The 20,251-nt window shown below is 44.5% G+C and overlaps 1 protein-coding gene across 2 annotated transcripts in view; it reads right to left on the bottom strand.

The window, feature by feature from the left end:
* Positions 1–18,803, bottom strand: part of LOC147633075 (putative serine/threonine-protein kinase At1g54610) — a 76,814-nt gene extending 58,011 nt beyond the window's left edge. For both annotated transcript variants that reach the window (XM_086806085.1, XM_086806087.1), the window contains exon 1: positions 17,658–18,803. In XM_086806085.1, the coding sequence (XP_086662211.1) occupies positions 17,658–18,029 (372 nt within the window). In that variant the 5' untranslated portion in view covers positions 18,030–18,803. The remainder of the gene's footprint in view (positions 1–17,657) is intronic.
* Positions 18,804–20,251: the final 1,448 nt, after the last annotated feature.

The raw sequence follows: 20,251 nt of genomic DNA, 5'->3' as shown, positions 1-20,251 counted from the left end.
GTATTATGGATCTATAATTTCTTTGAGCACTCACTTTTCATTTTCATCTTTAGTTCCTTTTTTGGAGATGGGAGATTGGGTGTGGGGGTGGTATAGTTAGATGAATGATGGACTGCAATAGCTATTGTTGTTGCTTCAAGATGATCACAGATGTTGTGGGTCCAAAAGAGCAAGGTTCTGGTATATTTGGCAAAGTTCTGACAAAAGACATCGTGGAGTCAGCAATACATCATCCTAAGTTTGCAAGACTTCGATCAGACATAGCAAAGCAATCCTTACAGAAGGTGAGTGAACCATTCACTCTTGTAGATGCACAAGGTATATTTGACATGTCTGGCATAAGCACAAAGTCTTACAGGATGTTGTTTAATAAAGTTAAAGAATGTTTCAATTCTAAGCTTGGAAAAAAAACAGTAATTCCCATTCCAAACCCATTTCACATGAACAAAGCTCGAAGTATTCTCAACTTGGGAATGGTCGAACTTGTTGGAGAGCCTTGTCACGTGTCTAGTACATTGACAGTGACTAAAAAGAGTGGGGAACAGAAAATCATAGAGCTTACAGAGTTCAACAATTTCATTATGGATGTTCGGAAATTATAAAAGACTGGTGAAATTTTATGACATCAGTGTTCATGAGTGCAATGGGAGGCTGAAATTTGTTTTAAAACTTGATAAGAGTGAGGTGATCAAAGGACAGAAGCTGAAAAGGGTTAGCTTGACTTTAACGAATACAGCTTTGGATGCAAGTATCAGTAATGCTGATGAGAGACTCTAGTGTACAATCCGAAAATGAGATTTGGTGGCTGGTTGCATTTTAGGTGAGGTGCTATCCATTTTTAAAAAAAGTATACTATGTTGCTATCCATTACATGTTGTAGACAATTTAACTGGCCTCTTATTAACAGGTTCCAACAGAGACCCATGAAATTCTAAAGTGGTTCTTTAACCAGAGTGAGCTTCGTTCCACTAACCTGCAAACTATGGTGGAAGGAAGCTGAATTTGGTTAAAGTACCACTTTAGAATTTCATGGGTCTCTGTTGGAACTTGTTAACAAGAGGCCAGTTAAATTATCTACAACATGTAATAGATAGCAACATATTATACTTTTTTTAAAAATGAATAGCACCTCACCTAAAATGCAACCAGCCACCAAATCTCATTTTCGGATTGTACACTAGAGTGTCTCTCATCAGCATTACTGATACTTGCATCCAAAGCTGTATTCATTAAAGTCAAGCTTATCCTTTCTAGCTTCTGTCCTTTGATCACCTCACTCTTATCAAGTTTTAAAACAAATTTCAGCCTCCCATTGCACTCATGAACACTGATGTCATAAAATTTCACCATAGCCATTTGTAATTTCTGAACATCCATAATGAAATTGATGAACTTTGTAAGCTCTATGATTTTCTGTTCCCCACTCTTTTTAGTCACTGTCAATGTACTAGACATGTGACAAGGCCCTTCAACAAGTTCGACCATTCCCAAGTTGAGAATACTTCGAGCTTTGTTCACGTAAAATGGTTTTCGAATGGGAATTACTGTTTTTTTCCCAAGCTTAGAATTGAAACATTCTTTAACTTTATTAAACAACATCCTGTAAGACTTTGTGCTTATGCCAGACATGTCAAATATACCTTGTGCATCTACAAGAGTGAATGGTTCACTCACCTTCTGTAAGGATTGCTTTGCTATGTCTGATCGAAGTCTTGCAAACTTAGGATGATGTATTGCTGACTCCACGATGTCTTTTGTCAGAACTTTGCCAAATATATCAGAACCTTGCTCTTTTGGATCCACAACATCTGTGACCATCCTAAAGCAACAACAATAGCTATTGCAATCCATCATTGATCTAACTATACCACCCCCTCACTCAATCTCCCATCTCCAAAAAAAGAACTAAAGATGAAAATGAAAAGTGAGTGCTCAAAGAAATTATAGATCCCATAATACCTGCAAGCTTTTACACGACGCTTTCATTGGCCATCTCCAACATTAAGTTCTTCCAATGGTTTGAACTGTCTCTTGCGTAATCGAGCACCCAATGACGTATCTTTCAAATATTGTAATTTTTTGTTGAACTTTTCAAGTTGTTTTCTAAGGTGTGCATTCTCACTCTCCAAAGTGAAATTATTGATTTCTCGAACTGCCAAAATTTCATTCTTCTCTTTAATAGTGGCCTACATCTTACGAATAGTCTGCTGCAAATGATCAATCTCTTTTTGTAACCCAGAACAAACTTTTTCTTTGTCCTCATATGAAGCTTGCAAAGCTGTTGTAATCGATGCCAAGTAAAAATTCGCACCTTCAAGCATTTTTATTCTGGCATCTCTATCACTCAAATGTCTTTCAAAGTTTTAGTGAATGATACTTTGACATTAGCCAAACAATCTTTTGCAATATCCAAGCAATCCATTTTTACCCTCACACAAAAACTTGAAGAAACTTGTCAACCCAAAGAATAATGGAGATTGAGAAGAGGTTGGATCTGGTGGAAAAATACTACCATCTAACCATAGGTCCATATTTTTCTTTCCTTCATTTCGAAGCTCAATAATGTAGGCTTTGCATGCTGGCCTAGACCAATTTCTCTTACAGCAGGGAGCATAATCGGCTTGTACTTGGAAGTGGATGCCCACCTTTTTCTTCTTTTGTTTCACAGGTTCCATTGCATTGTTCTGTGCTTTAACAATACCAAAAAGCATCTTGAACTCACACTTTAACCAAAAGAAACCAAAGATGTTACACTTATCTCCCGTGAAGAAGATTGCTTCATTAAAACCAAAAGACAACATCACTAAATAATACCTCCTTGTCCATCAAACAAACTTGTTGGTATCCTAGATACACTAAAATGTACACAATACTTGTAAGCACAACCCTCACTTGAAAAAGGTAAAAAATGGGATTGTTATTCATGCACAAGCAAGTATGGCGCATGAAAAACAAATTCTTTTCTATTCTTTTTCAAAACTTACCGCCTCAGTCTCTCCTCAAACCTTGATGTATAATGAATCAATGTTCATTGAATGTGCCACGATCTTGGAGGTAGGCAGGCAGGCACTCATGAGATGGAGAGGAAGATTGTGGCGTGAGAAAGACGCGGAAGGCTATGAGCTTCCAAAATGGAAGGAATGTGAATGAGAAGAGAGAAAATCAAAAACTTCCAGCTCAAAACAATTCGGATTTGGAGTGGTTGTGGTTGTGGTTGTAGTTGTGAAGTCGGGAAGACAATGAGGGAGACAATGCAAGATGATGGGTTGCAGGAACGAAGTTTGGTTGAAGTTTGGTAAGCAAAGTTGGCTTGGTTCCATTCAAAAGTGTAATGAAGAAAGAGAGTGGTGGCTTTTTTCAATAAAATAAGGCACCATAGTGGGAATAAAAAACTATACTTAAGAGGCATTGTTTTGAATTAAAACACACCCCACATGTCAGTTAATGGAATAAAGAACTCAAAAATGGCGCACCTACCCTCCAATATTATATGTGGATTTATTGGCTTGCTTTGTCCACACATCTCTTCCAAGAACATCTTCCTGTGCATATATAGCCTGTGCATATATAGCCTGATCCTCTGTATCCTAATCTTGTAAACGAAACCTGCTTGCCATGCTCGCTGAATACTGCCTAAAGGCAATTAGTGCTGCCTGATAGCCTGTGATGAGACTCTTATGCTGGCCGACAGCCTATGATGAGGCTCTTATGTCCATAAGCTTATCTATATGCAACTAATGCAACCTACCGCTATGACTAACTACTATAAGCACTATCTGACAAATTCTCCAAGTGGGTTAAGAGCATTGACACATGCAGACTCTCTATGGCTATGGAGACTAACCTACGTAGCTCGTGCCTAACATGTCCCAGACTGGGACTCACAATGCGGCCACAGAACACAAAATATTCCTAAAAAGATAAATCCTACTAATGAATGGGACACCAGGACAGGCGATATCACTTTGGGTGATTCTTCTTCCGTGCCAGTGCATGGACATGGCACCATCCCCATCTTCCGCTCCTCCGAGGACAAGAGGTACTTCTGTGACGTTCTGTACATTCAAGATTTCGCATTTAACCGTTTGTCAGTGAGTGCTCTTACAGCTCAGGGTGCAGAGGTGATGATCTCTCATTATGAGATTACCATTCGTGATAAGGAGACTAGTAGCATCTTGGCTCAAGAAGTCCAAGTGTCACATGTATTTCGCACTTGGATGCCACGTAGACATATCTATATAGGAGGTGCAGGACCTGGGATGGTGAACTAGTCCCATGTGAGCCCAATCCGGGACGAGTCAGCCAGGGATTCATCTCTTGGTGAAAAATGAGATGAAACAATGGGATTGTGGGCTCCTCTACTTATACTACTCCAGCAATAGCAGTCGGCCAGCTGAAGTCCAGGCGGCCAGCAATAATCCTGTCCCATGGCTGAATATTAGCATTAAATGCTAGAAAAATCCCATTAAATGCTGCGCATTATTCCCTAGATGGCTGGGCATCATGCGTCTGATTTCAGATAGGCTGGGCACCGTTTTTGCAAGTACCCTGAGGCTGGGCAGCCTGTATGGGCTACCCCACACCTGCCCTACAGCCCAATAAATGCTTCATGGACTGTCGACTGCCCCTGGCATGCCCCTCGGGCTGTCCTACAGCCCCTCCTAAGACAGCCCCTCCATGGCTGGTGGGTTCAGCCATGGCCTTCCTGGCCCTCATGGGGGTGGTTTCACACCATCCCCATGCCCACACTAAGACTTGGGGTAGCCCTATGGGCTGGCCCCTTGTTCTAAAAGCAAACCCTAACTAACTACACAATGATCTGGCATCCGGTACCATACCAGATACATAGAATCACTGACATCATCCCAGAGGGAGACTCACAATGTGGACTGGCACTGATTCATGTGCAGGACAGTGCACACCTAACCTTGGACTCGTGTGCAGGACAATGCACACCTAACCTCACTGCTGTGTCTACATTCAGAACAGGTCTCCTACTGCTGCTGAGCTTCCAGATAAAACTCCATATGAGGCTTTCCATGGTGAGAAGCCCTCTGTTGTTCATTTTCGTGTATTTGGTTGTTCGGCGTATGTACATGTGCCTAAGGAGCATTGCTCCAAGTTAGACTAGAAGTCTCAGCGTATGACTTTTCTCGGATACAGCACTATGTCCAAGGCATATCGTATTTATGATCTGTAGGCCAGCAAAATTGTTGTGAGCCGTGATGTGGTGTTCGACAAGACTCGTACATCTTTAGAGGGAAGTGGTGAGCTTCCTCCTCCTCCGCCTCCTCCTCCTCCTCCTCCTCCTCCTCCCTTTGCTTCTGTTACACCTCCAGCTGTGGATTCTCACTCAGATGATGATGACTTTGCTCCTCCTCCAGTGAGTTCGAGCAGACCTGTGCCTAGATAGTACTATCAAACAATTCGTGATTCTGGGTTACGTCAGCTTCCTTCTGCTCCTGCGCCTGGTTCTCTCAGGCGATCTTCCAGAGTTTCAGGGAAACAAATTCATGAGGGCAACATGTTTGTTAACTATGCTCTTATGTCCTCTATCGTTCATGATCCTTTTGATCCCTCTTATGTGGACGAGGCTCTTTCACATGAGCCTTGGCGTCGTGCTCTGCAGGCAGAGCTTGATGCTATTGAACGGAATGGCACTTGGATTTTGGTGCCTAGGCCATTGCAGCGTACGGTGATTGGTGTGCGCTGGATCTTCAAATCGAAGTTCCGAGCTGATGGCAGCTTGAACAAGCACAAGGCGAGGTTGGTTGCCAAGAGTTATGCTCAACGCCTTGGAGTCGACTTCGATGAGACCTTTGCTCCGATGGCCCGGATGACTACCATTCGCACCGTTCTTGCTCTTGCAAGACATCATAGATAGCCCGCATTCCAGATGGACGTCAAGTCGGCTTTCCTGAATGGAGAGCTTACACAGGAGGTTTATGTTGATCAGCCCCGCTCGGATTTGTTGTTCCAAGCAAACAGGATCAAGTGTACCAGCTGAAGAAAGTTTTATATGGTCTGAAGCAAGCTCTACGAGCTTGGTACCAGCGGATTGATGAGTTCTTTCAGAGGCTCGACCTGCGCCATTCTCATGCATATTCGAACCTTTATATCCTCCTTAAGAGGGGGTTGATTGTTATCATTGTGGTCTATCATCTTTACAGGTTCTTATTCTATGAGGATCCGTTCAGACATGGATGCTTTGGACACAGAGTTTGAGATGACGGATCTTGGCCTTCTGCATTATTTTCTTAGCTTTGAGATTTAGGAGACCCCAAAGGGCATTTTCTTCACTCAGCAGAAGTACACACGGGAGATTCCTAACAGATTTCAGATGACTGGATGCGAACCAGTATCTTCTCCTATGGATACTAGCGAAAAGCTTTCTCTTCTTGATGCTTCTCCAAGGATTGATCAGGGACAGTATCGGGTTCTCGTCAGTTGTTTGGTTTGGTTGACCTACTCCCAATTGGACATGTGTTTCGCAGTCAACTTATTGAGTTCTTTCTCATCCAAACCCCATCAGCAGCATTAGCGGTGTGCTCTCACAGTTCTTCGGTACTTGCGTGGCACTCTGGACTTAGGTATTTTCTATGGCCAAGGATGCACCCTTCGTGGATGGTTTGATTCAGATTGGGCTGGAGATCCAAATACTCAGCGTCGTTCGACCACTAGTTGTGTTTTTTCACTTGAGCCTGGAGCCATTTCATGGAGTAGTAAAAAGCTGCCTACTGTGGCGCTTTCCTCTACAGAGGCGGAGTATCGTGCGGTTTGTTATGCTACATGTGAGACGATTTGGTTGTGGAGATTATTGGAGGAGCTTGGCTATCCTCCTACCGGATCTACTCTTCTTTGGTGTGACAATCAGAGCTGCATCGCCATCGCCAAGAACCCTGTGTTTCAAGCTCGTACGAAACACATTGAGATCCAATATCACTATGTTTGTGAACAGGTTCTTGCTGGAGATTTGCGTTTGGAGTATTGTCCTTCGGCGGAGAACGCTACAAATTTGTTCACCAAGCCGGTTTCTCAGGCTTCCTTGGCTCCTCATCTTCGGATTCTCGAAGTTTGTTCACCATCTGGTGCTGAGAGGGGGTGTTACCATATTCATCTCCATATTCTGCCCATGTATTGTGTCCATATTTGATCCCTTTTATGGCCCTTGGTTGTGGGTTGGCCACCCCTATTTGTTTTCCATTTTTCTAGTATTTTTCCACTCGGCCAAGGCTTGTGCTCCAATCAGCCAGCCCTTCATGACCTATATATAAGTGGGCTAGCCTCTCACTTTTCCATCTTGCCTAGTCTTTCTTTTGCTCCCTCACTTATGAGACACTTTCTATCTCTTGCTTGGGATTGTATCACTTCAATATATTCAGCATAGTTGCTCCATCGGGCCATAGAGCTGGGGCGGTCCAGGCGCCCCAAGATGAGAGGCCCATCTCGACACCGGCGGAGACTACAACAGAGGATCAGGACCATACTAGCACGGCATGGGAGACGTCCAGTCAGAGTACTCACCATGGAGGACATTGAGGATATCCGCCATCGACCGATGAGAGACATCTTTGGATAGTGATGTGTATGATGCTTACCTTTGTTGCTAGAGTTTTCCTCCCAGATGTTATCCATTAGGAGCTCCTAGTACCGTACTTTTCCTCACAGTTATTTCAGTTTCAGTTAGTTGTTTTTAGCTTTTCTTACACAGACATTGTATCAGATCCACCAATTGTTGTAACCTTTTTGGTCTCATAGGTCATTTTGGCCTTTTGAAGACGTTAATATATCATTTCATTTCTCTCTCTCGTGAAAGTGTCTTGCCTCCAATCAAGAATGGGTGGAATGGGTGCATACTCCCTAAACCATTGAATGCCGAGAATCATATCACCCACCCCAACAAAAGGGGTGAGACAAAGAAGTCTCGCTGAAAAGTGGCCTTTTGAACCATGAATGAGAATTGTTGAACCTTATGAGAGATGTGTGCGCGAAGACCGGGTGTGAACCCGTCTATGTCCAAATAATGGGATCCAAGAGTACAACTCATCTTTTTAGCCAACAGAGGAGAAATGGCATCCTCAGAGCTACTCATATCAAAGAGAACAATGAACTATTGTCCCTTTGCTCTGCCATAAGCACGAATGAGGGCTTTCTTTTGCTCCTCAACCTCGCCCTCTTGCTCATCGTCAAATACCACTGTGGGTAGTTGGATTGCATTGGTGGCCGATGCGGGAGGTGTAGTTGTAGCTATTGAAGTGGCTACTGTGGAGGGAAAGGCTTTGGCTGCTTACACAGCCTGCCACTTGGTACAATCTTTCTTACCATGCCCCCCTACTGAAGGGCCCCCTCCTGCAAGCAGGAGTATTTGCTTTATTTCTTCTTCTGGAGAACTGTAAACAAGCTGAACTATGTCCACAAGACTGAGCGCACAAACTGACTGACTGACCGCCAAACGCAAGGACAAAGCAACCAAACACTAGGCAGAACTGTGCATAAGCTTTATGAAGCTATCTTCGAGAGTAATACACCGGCCCGAGGACTGAAGGAAGGTGTGCTGCAAACTCCTGAAGAGACTGAGCTTCTATGCCTTGGGCTGAGAGCACAAGTAGGCTGAAAATATGCACAGGCACAGGCCTAAGCATACATGCTTGACTGCTGATGTTGAACTCTGATTTTGTGACTGAATAATCTGGGACTGAACTGCCTCTTGCCTTTTTATATGGTCTATAGGTGCTGGTCGGCTGCCTGAGGAGGCTGTCAGCCTGCAGGACATGCTCACGACTGGCTGCAAATGGCATTAAATGCCTCCTAAGCATAGTCAACTGGTGCTATTCCTGGTCGGGCTTTGGGTATACCTTGTCAGTTGCTGGGGCTGGTCGAGCTGCTGGCCGACTGGTTCCCCAAGCCCATGAAGGACTGGCGACTGGTCTAATAAGCAAACCAAGGGGTCTTGACTACCCCTTGCAAGGCTAGCCACCACATGGGCTGCCTTGGGGCTGGCCCCTTCTAATGAGATGCAACTACATGCTCCTAATGCAATCTACTGCTATGGCTGACCTCTACATGCTCCTGAATGATGAATGCTTGCTGAATTCTCCAAGTGGGTTAAGAGGACTGACTTGATACTAAGCCTGGGAGACTGACCTACATAGCTCGTGCCTAACATGTCCCGAATTGGGCTCACAAAGGGGTCACGGCATATGACAAGTAAACCCTAAAAGGTACTACTTCTGTACATGAATCTTGCATTGTTGATGAGCTAGTTTGTCACTGTGTACCACAATGCATGGTTGCACGTGACATTCCCTCCTACTTAGCTTGGCGACAGGTTCATAGCTTCGAGGTAGTCCGCCAATACCTGTGGATACTCGAGGAAAAATTCTTCATCTAGCCAAACAGCTTCATGGGTCTCTCGATCTTTGAACTTGGTGTGAAATTGGCGAAGACATCGTCCAAAACCATGCTTCCAGCGGTGTAGAAGGATCAACTCAGGCTCTATCACTTCTACTTCATCAACCATTTATGGCTGTTGCTCTTCTACAACATTCTGCAATGAAGGTCCAATATAAGGCTTTAACCAAGAGACATGGAAGACATTGTGCATCGTCCAAGTGTCTAGCAATCTGAGTTGCATGGCAACATCGCTTATCTTTTTTATGGTGGGAAAATGACCAAAACTTCTAAATGACAACTTTGGACAGCGTTGCCCACTTGCTTGAGTCTTTTCTTCATGATCCTTAAATAAACCCATTCACCTTCTTTGAAATTGACGTCTCTCCATGACTTGTTTGCCTGTCTGGTGTAGGCCTCCTAAGCTTTGGTAAGACGCTCTTTGACGGACTCAATGATGGCTGAAAAAGTTTATGCCGTCATGTTGGCTTCCAAGGAAGGAGGGATCATCCTCGTGAGAAGAGAAAAAAATCTTCGACCAAAGGCTGCCTCATACAGAGTTCTACCAAACATTAGATAAGTATCATTGAGAATCGCATGTACCAAGGAGAGATGAAGCTCCCACTTCGACTGATGGTCATGGCAGTACACTTTAAGCACATCGAGAGCCAACTAATTGTAAATCTCGGTTTGGCCATCGGTCTGGGATGAAATGCACTGGACAATTGCAATTTGGTACCAAAGTTGTCGAACAGAGCTCGCCAGAAGTGAGATGTAAACTTTGGGTCCAGATCTAAATTAATGGTTCGTGGCAAACCACAAACTGGGTACCAATGTTGGAGAAAGAGCCGGGCTATATCTTCTTCTATGGTCATCTGTTTGCATGGTATAAGCATACAAAATTTACTGAACCTGTCAACTGTCATCAGACGCTGAGTATTCCGAGATCCAGTAGATGCGAGAAGGAGTCCAACAAAATGCATCGAAATGTCGTGAAACAGACCCTCAAGAACGGGCAATGACTGAAGCAACCCTGCCTGTTTGGTATGAGGTACTTTCATTTTTTGACATATGGGACACTGAGAAACATAGTTGTACACATCCCTACGCATCTTCTGCCAATAAAACGATCTTTCTAACTTCTCCAAGGTACTATTGATCCCGCGATGACCAACCAGTGAGGCAATGGGCATCATGGAGGAGTGCCACTCTTTTATTCCTGAGAACACATAGTCGACCCTTGTAAAAGAGCCAACAGCCTGAATGATGTAATAACCCGGTTCTGAATAAAGGGCCATAATGTATGGAGTTCCAAATTCTGGACAATCCACATATTGTGTCTTCATACTGTCTAAATCTTTTCCCTGTATCTCTAACACAGTGGACTCCTGGGCTGCCTTAATAGAGTAGGAAGGATGACAGAGAGGACTCCCAGAATAGAACACGATGATAACAGTCATCCAAGAAACAAAGTGTTCTCCAAACGGCTACAGCTAAGGTCCAATACTTGCTAGCCAACCAACAGTTGGCCAGTTGGTTGTGTCATATCCAGCCTATAAATAGCATTGTTGCTCAACGTTTTAGGCCTTCAACCCCTTGCTTGGCTGGATCATAGCATTAGTCATAGACTAGGATTAGATTAAGTTTAATACCTTTTCATGGAAGGCAGCCAAGGACTACAAGAACATTGTGCCCTTGGTAGAGGTTCTAAGCCGGGCGGGAATGGCAAGCGTCTTTTTTTTTATGATATCCTGAATACTCAGCTCTCTCTCTCTCTCTCTCTCTCTCTCTCTCTTCTGCTTGCGTTTAGCATCAGCATGTTTCCAGATGGTGTTTAGGGCTAAAAGAAGACTCTTAGAGCTTCCGCATGTGAAACTTTAACCATGTATCTAGCCATTTCCATCAATGACCTGTTCTTTCTATTAGCAACACCATTTTGTTGAGAAGAATATGGCATTGTGCAATAATGCTTTATGCCCTTTTCTGCCATAAAAGCTTTGAAAGCAATGGACATGTATTCTCCCCTCGACCTATACGGAGGGTCTGCACTTTGCAACCTATTTGATTTTCAGCCTCTGCCACAATGTTGAAAACATGCAAATACATCAGATTTTGCTTTCCAGGGATACACCCAAGCAAATCTGGAGTAGTCATCAATGAAGGTTACAAAGTATACATGCTTTCCAATAGATGGTGTCCACATAGGACCACATACATCACTACCACTGTGCACAAGCTGTAATTTTCAGACAACCCTTGTTGATCCACTTTTGGGAATGCATTTATGTGTTATATGCATCTTACCCAATATGCACCCTTCACATACATGTTTTGGTGGCAGTTCTACATGAGGCATGTCTTGCACCATTTGATGCCTTTGCAATAGCATCAAACTGCCATAATTCACATGCCCATACCTCGCATGCCACAATTCTGCCTCTTGCATGGTAGGTGTAAGAGTGGTAAACATGAGCATCATGCTCTTTCCTGTCAAACTTGTCAAGCTAATATAACCCATGGTACAATATGCCTGTTAGCCCAGGAGGGAAGCTGCAGTTACATGCTTACAGTGATTCAGACTGGGTTGGTGACTATGATACACAGCAATCGAATTGTTTCTTTTTGGAGCATTCATGCATATCATGGTTGAGCAAAAAGCAACCCACTGTTGCCACATCTACTTGTGAGGCTAAGTACAAGGCAGCCTTTATAGCCACAGTAGATTGTGTATAGCTGAGGAGATTGATGGTTGATCTTCATGAGTGTCAACAAACACCCACTACCTTACTCACTAATAGTCAAGAGTGCTATAGTCGTGGCACGAAACCCAATGTTTCATGCACATACTAAGCACATCGAGATTCATTGTCATTCTGTGAGAGAAAGCATACATGCAAGGGAGATCACATTATCTTACTGCTCTACACATGACAATGTTGCAGATCTGTTCATGAAGGTGTTGCCTCGAGAGAAGTTTGAAGCTTTCCGCAAAGCTTTGGGCTTACTCTCCTACAGAGAGTGATCTGCTAGCCACCTTGTACACGTTCATTACCACTACAGGGGAGATTTGTTGACATATATGATATGAGTAGTGCCACATGTGAACATGGGCTAACCAAAGGAACTTTTTTCCTTTGGGTTTTTCCCCTTGGAGATCTGGTGTGAAAGGAAACCATCTACTTTAATTGTGTTATGATATTATGGAGTTGACCTACTAGCGCCACACATTCCAATGCAATCTATTCTTTGCATCTCTCACCATCATCATGTGTGTACCTGCTTGTGTGTGTGTGCTACCGCGCCAAACCCTAATTTTGTTGCTGCAAATCCCCACTTGGGCCAACCATCAGTAGTACATCATCATCAAGAGCATTACCATCATCATCTACAATATTGGAGGATGCAAGGGACCAGTGGACAGCCATACAATAGCAATCGACAACCAGCCCTGGGACCCTAGCAACAGTAGGCGGCAGCAGTGTGCTGAAAGCCAGCACCAAACTGGGCGGCATTAAGTGAAAAGCAGAGCAATTAAAGGTATTATATTATTAATATTTGTCCAGAGCATGTACATCAGCTGGCCGACCAGCACTCCAGCCTTATAAACAAGCATAAAGCTATAAATTAGTTCCATCGTTCAGTTCATTCTCTCATTCATCAACATAGTAGTCAGCAGATATTCTGTAAATGCCAGAGTTCAACCCCTTTGGGGCTGACCAAGGGCTCAGCCATGTACATTCATTAAGCCATCTTTTGTACAATATTAAATATAAGAAAACCCTGACACCAATCTCTCTTCTTTGTCTTAATCATGTTTAATTAGCATCTTGTGCTTAATCAAGCTTAGGGCTGTGAATCACTACAGCAAGGCTTCCGCACATGCAACATTTGTATCAAAGCATTCAAGATCAACCCACTAAGCATAATCCCAAGGAAGGTGCACAGTTCCACAAGAGAATGTGGCAAGGTAGCAGATGGAGTGGTCTACAACAGGCAAAGCTAGAGGAAGCATTCCCTAAGGGTCTGTACGCATATCCAGTACATCATTAAGCTCTCAGATCAAATCCAAAGGCTTAGCAACAAGCATGATCAATTCTGGCAAGTGACCCACCACTGTGTTAAGGGTAAGGAAAAAAGCAAGCATGGGGACAGCAGTGGAAAAGATGCTCAATTCTTCAGCAAGACTTGAAGTGGACATCAGAAGTGGAAGGTGTTCAGACAAAAATATCAGTCAAATTCAAAGTCAATTAAAGTAGCAAGTCAAAGTGAAAGTCAGTAGTGTCCAAGGAGGAAAGTCCAAGAAGGAAGAATGACCGAGTGTCCACCCCGTCATCAAGTTTAGCAGGAGGGAATGTCACATGCATGCCCGTGCCATGGCTAATCTTCGGCATGAACAGTGTTAATCCCTAATTAAGTCAACATTTGAGGATGCACGGGACCAGTGGACAGCCATTCAATAGCGGTCGACAACCAACCCTGGACCCTAACAACAAGCGGCAACAGTGTGCTTAAAGCCAACACCAAACTAGGTAGCATTAAGTTGAAAGCACGGCAAGATTTCTATATTTTTTCAGCATTTGGAATTTTTTTCTCAAGGTGGGGGGAGGGGGGGGAACTCGTACCCGTACGGTACGAATGGGTTCGTACCGGTACGAGAAACAACTATGATACAGACTAGCACTCAAAGTCTGCTCTAAGGTATAACAACAAAGAATCACAAAACATAGAAAAGAACAAAACTAAGTCTATATTAAGCTAGAGCGAGAAAGAAAAGACTAAACAAGGCCTACTCTTAAGTTAAAACAACAAATCCTACTAGTATTGAATTATGAATTAAGTGGGCTTTTCAGCTCCCCACTTCTATAAAACTTACTCCTTATCATTTTAAGAATTCCAAAAGCTGAAATACCAAAGATAAACTTACTACGATTCATGAAAGAACAAACCTTTTCAAAACCTTATTGAAACTATAACCTTTTTCGATAAGCAGCAAAATAAGATGGCATGATTAAGAGATAAAGGCAAATTTAGTAGAGCAAAGACAACTCTATGGCCACCTATGTAGTCAAAAGTCTTGAGCAATTCATTTTGCTCATACTCTTGGTCATGGTTGCTCTTCTGCTCATCTTCGAGCTCCTGACTAACAATGGCGCCACCCGTAGGAGTGGAAGCTGGAGGACTAGCGACAACCTAGGGGGTCGGTGTGGGAGATTCACTCACCACAGACGATGTCGAGGCCAGGGTGGTGGTCTATGCAAGGGTCTTCTTAGGGCATGCATTAGAAGTATGTCTTTTGTATGACAAAAGAAATATCACCCCTCCTCCTTATATTATATACCTTCATAAGGTCAGAAAAATCTGAACTTACGAATTGAGAGATTTGAGAAAGAAATAATAGTGAAGCAGAACAAAGACAAAAACAAAGCATTTGAAAGATCAAAAATAAATAAACTACCATACATACCTTGGAGGATAGCTCCCGCCGCCCTATTGGAAGGCTCCCCATCCGCAACAAAGCCCACTACATGCTCGGGGCCAATGATCTCCATGGTGGTAGCCCACTCTACCACAAGCACATCCGCACTCTTCCCGGTGCCGGATGCATCATGAGATAAAATGAAGTACATCTCTCCGCAAGAATATGCAACCACGCCATGAATACTCCTCTTACAGGTGTCGCTCCATCCATCCACAATGAGGGAGACTCCATTCCTCTCCCATTGCCGCTTTGTGTTGTCGACCGCTTGCTCTACAATACGCTTCTCCTTCTCGAGCAATGTAGTGCGTAAGCTCTTGGATGAGGGGGGGGCGTATAGGTTGAGCCATACTCCCCAATCTTCTTAAACATGACCTTGAAGTATTCCAACCCATTCAAGAAAGCAATTTACTAATGAGAAGGGGACTAGGATGATGAAAACATGAATGATGAATTGGCAATGATCGATTGCACTTACCTAGCCGCTTGAAAGGCAATGTGGTCGTGGAAGAAGAAGCGGGCCACCGCCATATCCACCACCTCCTTCAACTTGGGGTTCCAATTCCCCCCAAGTGTAGATTGTCTCCGTGGGCCACGCAAGGGTTGAGAGGCCGTGGAGATGGAGGGTGCCGGTGTCATGGATGGAGCAACATTCCGACTCAATGGTGAAGGTGAGGGTGTGCATGATCCCGATCCACCACATGACTCCATCGTACTCGATGGTGAAGGTGATGGCGTGCATGATCCCGATCCACCACATGACTCCATCGTAGAGGCTTGAGTTCCTCTCCCCATCGTCACGGGATCCACGGCCACTCGCGGTGTCCTTCTTGCCGCTTTGATCGCCACGTAGACGCCAAGCTTGTCAAGAAGTTCCCGTCTCTTTTCGGGCGTGACATTCATGCAAAACCGCACCTCATGCCCACTCTCATGCAAGAGGTGGGCTCGCAGTTTGTCGACGCCACCCATTCGCCAGTACGAGCAAAGCTTACATGCCCATCGCCGAGAACCGCCTCCATGAGCGGATGGGGTGTAGTTAACCTCCTCCCACCATGTCCATCCAGTCGTCCTTCTACAGGAAGCCCCGGCACGTGAGAAGGATGCCATGGTTGAAGATGGCTTGAGAGAAAGAAAGAAAGAAAGAAAGCTGTATTAACGTCTACTAGAGGCCGAACTCGACCTATATGAGACAAATCAATGTACAACTGTCAATGTCTTCTGGATGTCCAAAAAAAAAAGGACAAAATGAACATGAAATAAACTATGAAAGTACTGAGCTAGTGGGGGGGTGTGATGGATGGAGCACTACTACTAGAGGCTCAGTATGCAACCTATATGCGTAGGGTATACAATAATGTAATGCAGATCTACCTAGCTCCAACCAGTACCATAATGGGAGTGTAATATGTGATACATAGGCGATGGCGATGGCGATGGCGAAAATACCTCGAAGCATGATCTCCGTGTGTGAGTGTGAGTGAGCTAACCGCTCCTGGATATGGTGCTGATGTCGAGCCCATATCTCTGTGATCTCCCTCTGATGTAGTCTGGGAGTCTGGTGCTCTCGATCTCCGTCTGGCTCCGAGATCCGCAACGCACTGAAGTGTAACCCCCTCCTATATCAGGGTAGGCACTAGGATAGATCTTTGGAAGAAATCAGTGAGTTGGAGCTGTCGCCCACCTCTCCCTGTGGTATGAGTCCGTAGCAGTCTCTCTGTGGCGTTGTCTCTCTAGCAAGAACTGGCCAAATCTGCGCTGATCTACGGACTCCATGATCTGGCGGAGTGAGGGATGTCCACTGAAGATGGTGGTGTATCTCTCTCTAATGACACTATATGCTCTGCATCTGCATACATAATGTTCCTCACTCTCAACCTCCTCCTGGCATAGTCTGCATATCCTCACTGCTTTGAGAGAGGGAGAGAGACTAGAGACTAGAGTGCTTGTGTGAGAGCCTAGAGGCTTGGAAGTTGAGAGAGGCTTGAGGGAGAGAGTCTAGAGAGTAGAGACTAGATAGTAGAGCTAAGAGAAAAGAGACCAGAGTGGTTGAGGCTTGAGCCTTGTGTGAGAGGCTTGGAACTTGGAAGTTGGAAGAAGCTTGAGGGAGAGAGACTAGAGAGAGTAGATACTAGAGACTAGTCAATAGACTCATAGAGTGTAGCTTGCTGCTTGAAGCTTGAGACTTGAGCAATGAGCAAAGTGCCAAAGACTCAAGAGACTTGAAACTTGAAAGTTGCTTCAAGGTGGGGGGGTGTGTGTGTGTGTGGGTGTGTGTGTGTGTGCTTGTTCTTATATAGATAGGCAAGAGAGAGAGGCAAGGGCCAAGCCTCAAAGGCCAAGGCAAGAGAGAGAGGCAGAGGCCAAGGCCCAAGCCTCAAAGGCCAAGGCCCAAGAGGAGAAGGCGTCCCCAAACGGCCACCTAAACGGCCAAAAAAAGGACCGTTGCAAGGCGCAACGGCTCTCTACTACCCCCCCCACGGGTCCGTCCCCCACACCGTCCCCGGCCAGTAGCCGTCCATGTCCCCCGTCCCTTGTGAGGGACGCCTCCAAGGGGACGTCCGACCGTCCCCCTTCGTCCCCGTTGCTGCCGCATCTCGAGATAGCGTCCCCGCGTCCCAAGCTCCTGTCCCCTACGTCCCCTGTGACTATGCAATTATGCATTGGCTTGGTTACCTGTCCATAAGCAGCCCAGCCATTCACCAGGTCAGGGGCAGGCAGTGTATATGCATAGGGGTCTACAAAGAAACATACTTGTACAAATCTTGGAAAACCAAAGGAGGGTAGAACTTACCTTGTCAAGTTTTTCAAAAGAATCTGCTCTTCTAGGGATCCATCCTCTGATAGCCTCTCCAGCGACTGTAGAGAGCCAAGCAGGCCAACCAGCTGCAACTTGTTCACCTTCTATGTGCTTAGGAGGGTTACTCAAACTAGGGTGAGGCTCAACAGGCATCCACTGCTTCACTCTCCTCTCCTCCACAGACACTACCTTCGAGGCCACAACCCCATTTGCCTTCACTCTCTCTCTTTCTTTGCCATTGTCCACATTGACAACATGGCTCAACCTTCCTGATGCAGAGGTCCTCCTCTTGGATCCATGGCCTCGTTCCTTGTTATCTATATCCTCCTGCTCAGTAGCAGCTTCCTTGGCACATATACAACCCATCCCCGGAGTTTTGTGTGAAGCTTTTCCTCTGCTTCAACTGTTAGCAAGGTCTCCTCCACTGTGATCCGCACAGACTGCAGTTAGCTTCGGCCATGGGGCATGCATTTTGGCTGCACGTATCCAAGGGCTATAAGAGTTCAAAAACTGGTCCAGAGTTATGCAGCACATAAAAAAACCCTAGTCTGAGAGCATCTTCCCCTGGTAGCGGAAAACCCTCCTGTAACCCTGATCCAAGAAAATGGCCTTCTGCAGACAGGGGTTTCCTGAGTCTGAGAAGCTTAAGGTGGGCTCGTGAAGAGACCTAGTCTGAGAGAATGATCTTCTCTTTCCAAAGGGAGTCTGCCTGGTAGTCTGAGAAGCCCTAATCCTGACCTCCTGAAACCCTAATCTGAAGTACCTAGTCTGAGAAAATGGTCTTCTGTTTCCAAACGGAGAGAACCCTAATCCTGACCTCCTGAAACCCTAATCTGAAGGAAGGCAACAATGCCTCTGCATGTTGGCTTGAACTCTGAGTGGTGAAGTCGCAGGTATATATACAAGTCAAAAGTCGAAGATGCGGGCGGGCTTGATAGTGGACTGATAGGGGGACAAAAACAGAGCTGAATCAGGTCAAAAAGAGTTCACAACACAGCACATGTTAGGCGCCACGGCTATGGCGGAAGGCCCTCCTGGAGCCTCGTCTACCTGCTACATTTGGCTGTTCTGATAATACGGGCACCATGCGGCAACAAGCCCCTTGATCAGTCTTTTGAGCGCAAGTTGAAGTGGAAGCGCAACGTGGCAGTAAACCATAGTCGTAACCCTTAGTAAGATACTAATCAAGCTTAGGGGTTGTTGATAACCTAGTATCACGTCTTGAATGACAGAGTTTACCGATGGATTAAGGGCGGCCTTTCTTGGGGCATGTTCACACGTTCCAAAACTAGAGGGAAACCAAACCCTCAATGAGTTGATGCAATTTATAAGCTCTAAGGATAACCACAAAAAGCCAAACGCTTTGAAAAAGGCCACTAGTTTTTGGAATGGACAACCCCATCTCGTCTTGCCCGATAGAGAATTTGAAATCCATCTCAACTAGACCATCAAGGCCTTGACCACTTGTGATGGTGGAACACTAAAACTACACCTGGCTCGGCCATTGTGACTCTTAGGAGGTCCAATTAGAATTTCATGAACTGCGCTTAAGCTGAAATTTTGTGGATGACATGCTAGAGAGTTAACAAGGCCATTGTGCCTCAAGTGGGCTCTTAGGAGGTCCAATTAGAATTTCATGAACTACACTCGAGCTGAAATTTTGTGGATGGCGTGCTAGAGTTATGTTAACTTGGCCAAAAAGCCTAGTTAACTTGGGCATAGAAATAGCCCCTTGCATGGAGCTTAAATCTTAGGGCTTGTCGACATTTACTAAGGGGGTTATATAGCTTTGGGGAACTTAATTTAGCTAACTTTTTATGCCATGAATGGAATTCATGCAGGATGCTCTCTCGTAATCCACCTTGTTTCAACACATTATAGAGATGCTTATATCACTCAAATCGCTAAACAAGTGAAGCGTTCATTGCATGTAAAGATGAACATTAGAAGGTAACCTCGAAATGCCCAAAAGGTTGATCTTTGAGTTCTAATCCATGTAGTGCTTCGACATAGGGTTAAAAATAGCTAAATGCCTCTTTCCTTTGGGGTTTCAGCTCCTACCTGAAAATCTCGGTCTTTCTAAGATTGACATGGGCCCTTCTTTTTGTCTCTTTCATTTTCATGCCAAAAGGTCACAATTTGTGCAACTATATTATGTCCTTTATTAGGTTTCCTTACATTATAGCAAAGAGTGCCTCTATGTCACAATTTGTGTGATTGTATTGTGTCCTTTATTATGTTTCCTTACAATTTTAGTGTAAAGAACCTCTCTCTCTCTCTCTCTCTCTCTCTCTCTCTCTCTCTCTCTCTCTCTCAATCACATCATTCATAATAGATTCTTTCTTCCCATATACATCAATCAAGTCTATTACACATTCATTCACAATAGATTCTCTCTTCTCATACACATCATTCAAGTCTATTACACATGCTCTTAACTCTTTACATCCCCATCAAGACCTTTCTACATGTATTTTCTTAGCTTTCGACATTCCCATCAAGACCTTTCCAAAGTTATGTACTTGCAATCCACATCCCTCTCATATTGTCAAAGGTACCACCACCTAGATTCAAGATTAGAACATTTT

The sequence above is a fragment of the Cibotium barometz genome, chromosome 12 (assembly GCF_041138505.1).
Source record: "Cibotium barometz isolate CiBa-2024 chromosome 12, ASM4113850v1, whole genome shotgun sequence".
In the NCBI taxonomy this organism is placed as follows: domain Eukaryota; kingdom Viridiplantae; phylum Streptophyta; class Polypodiopsida; order Cyatheales; family Cibotiaceae; genus Cibotium; species Cibotium barometz.
This window is presented reverse-complemented; position numbering and strand designations above follow the sequence as displayed.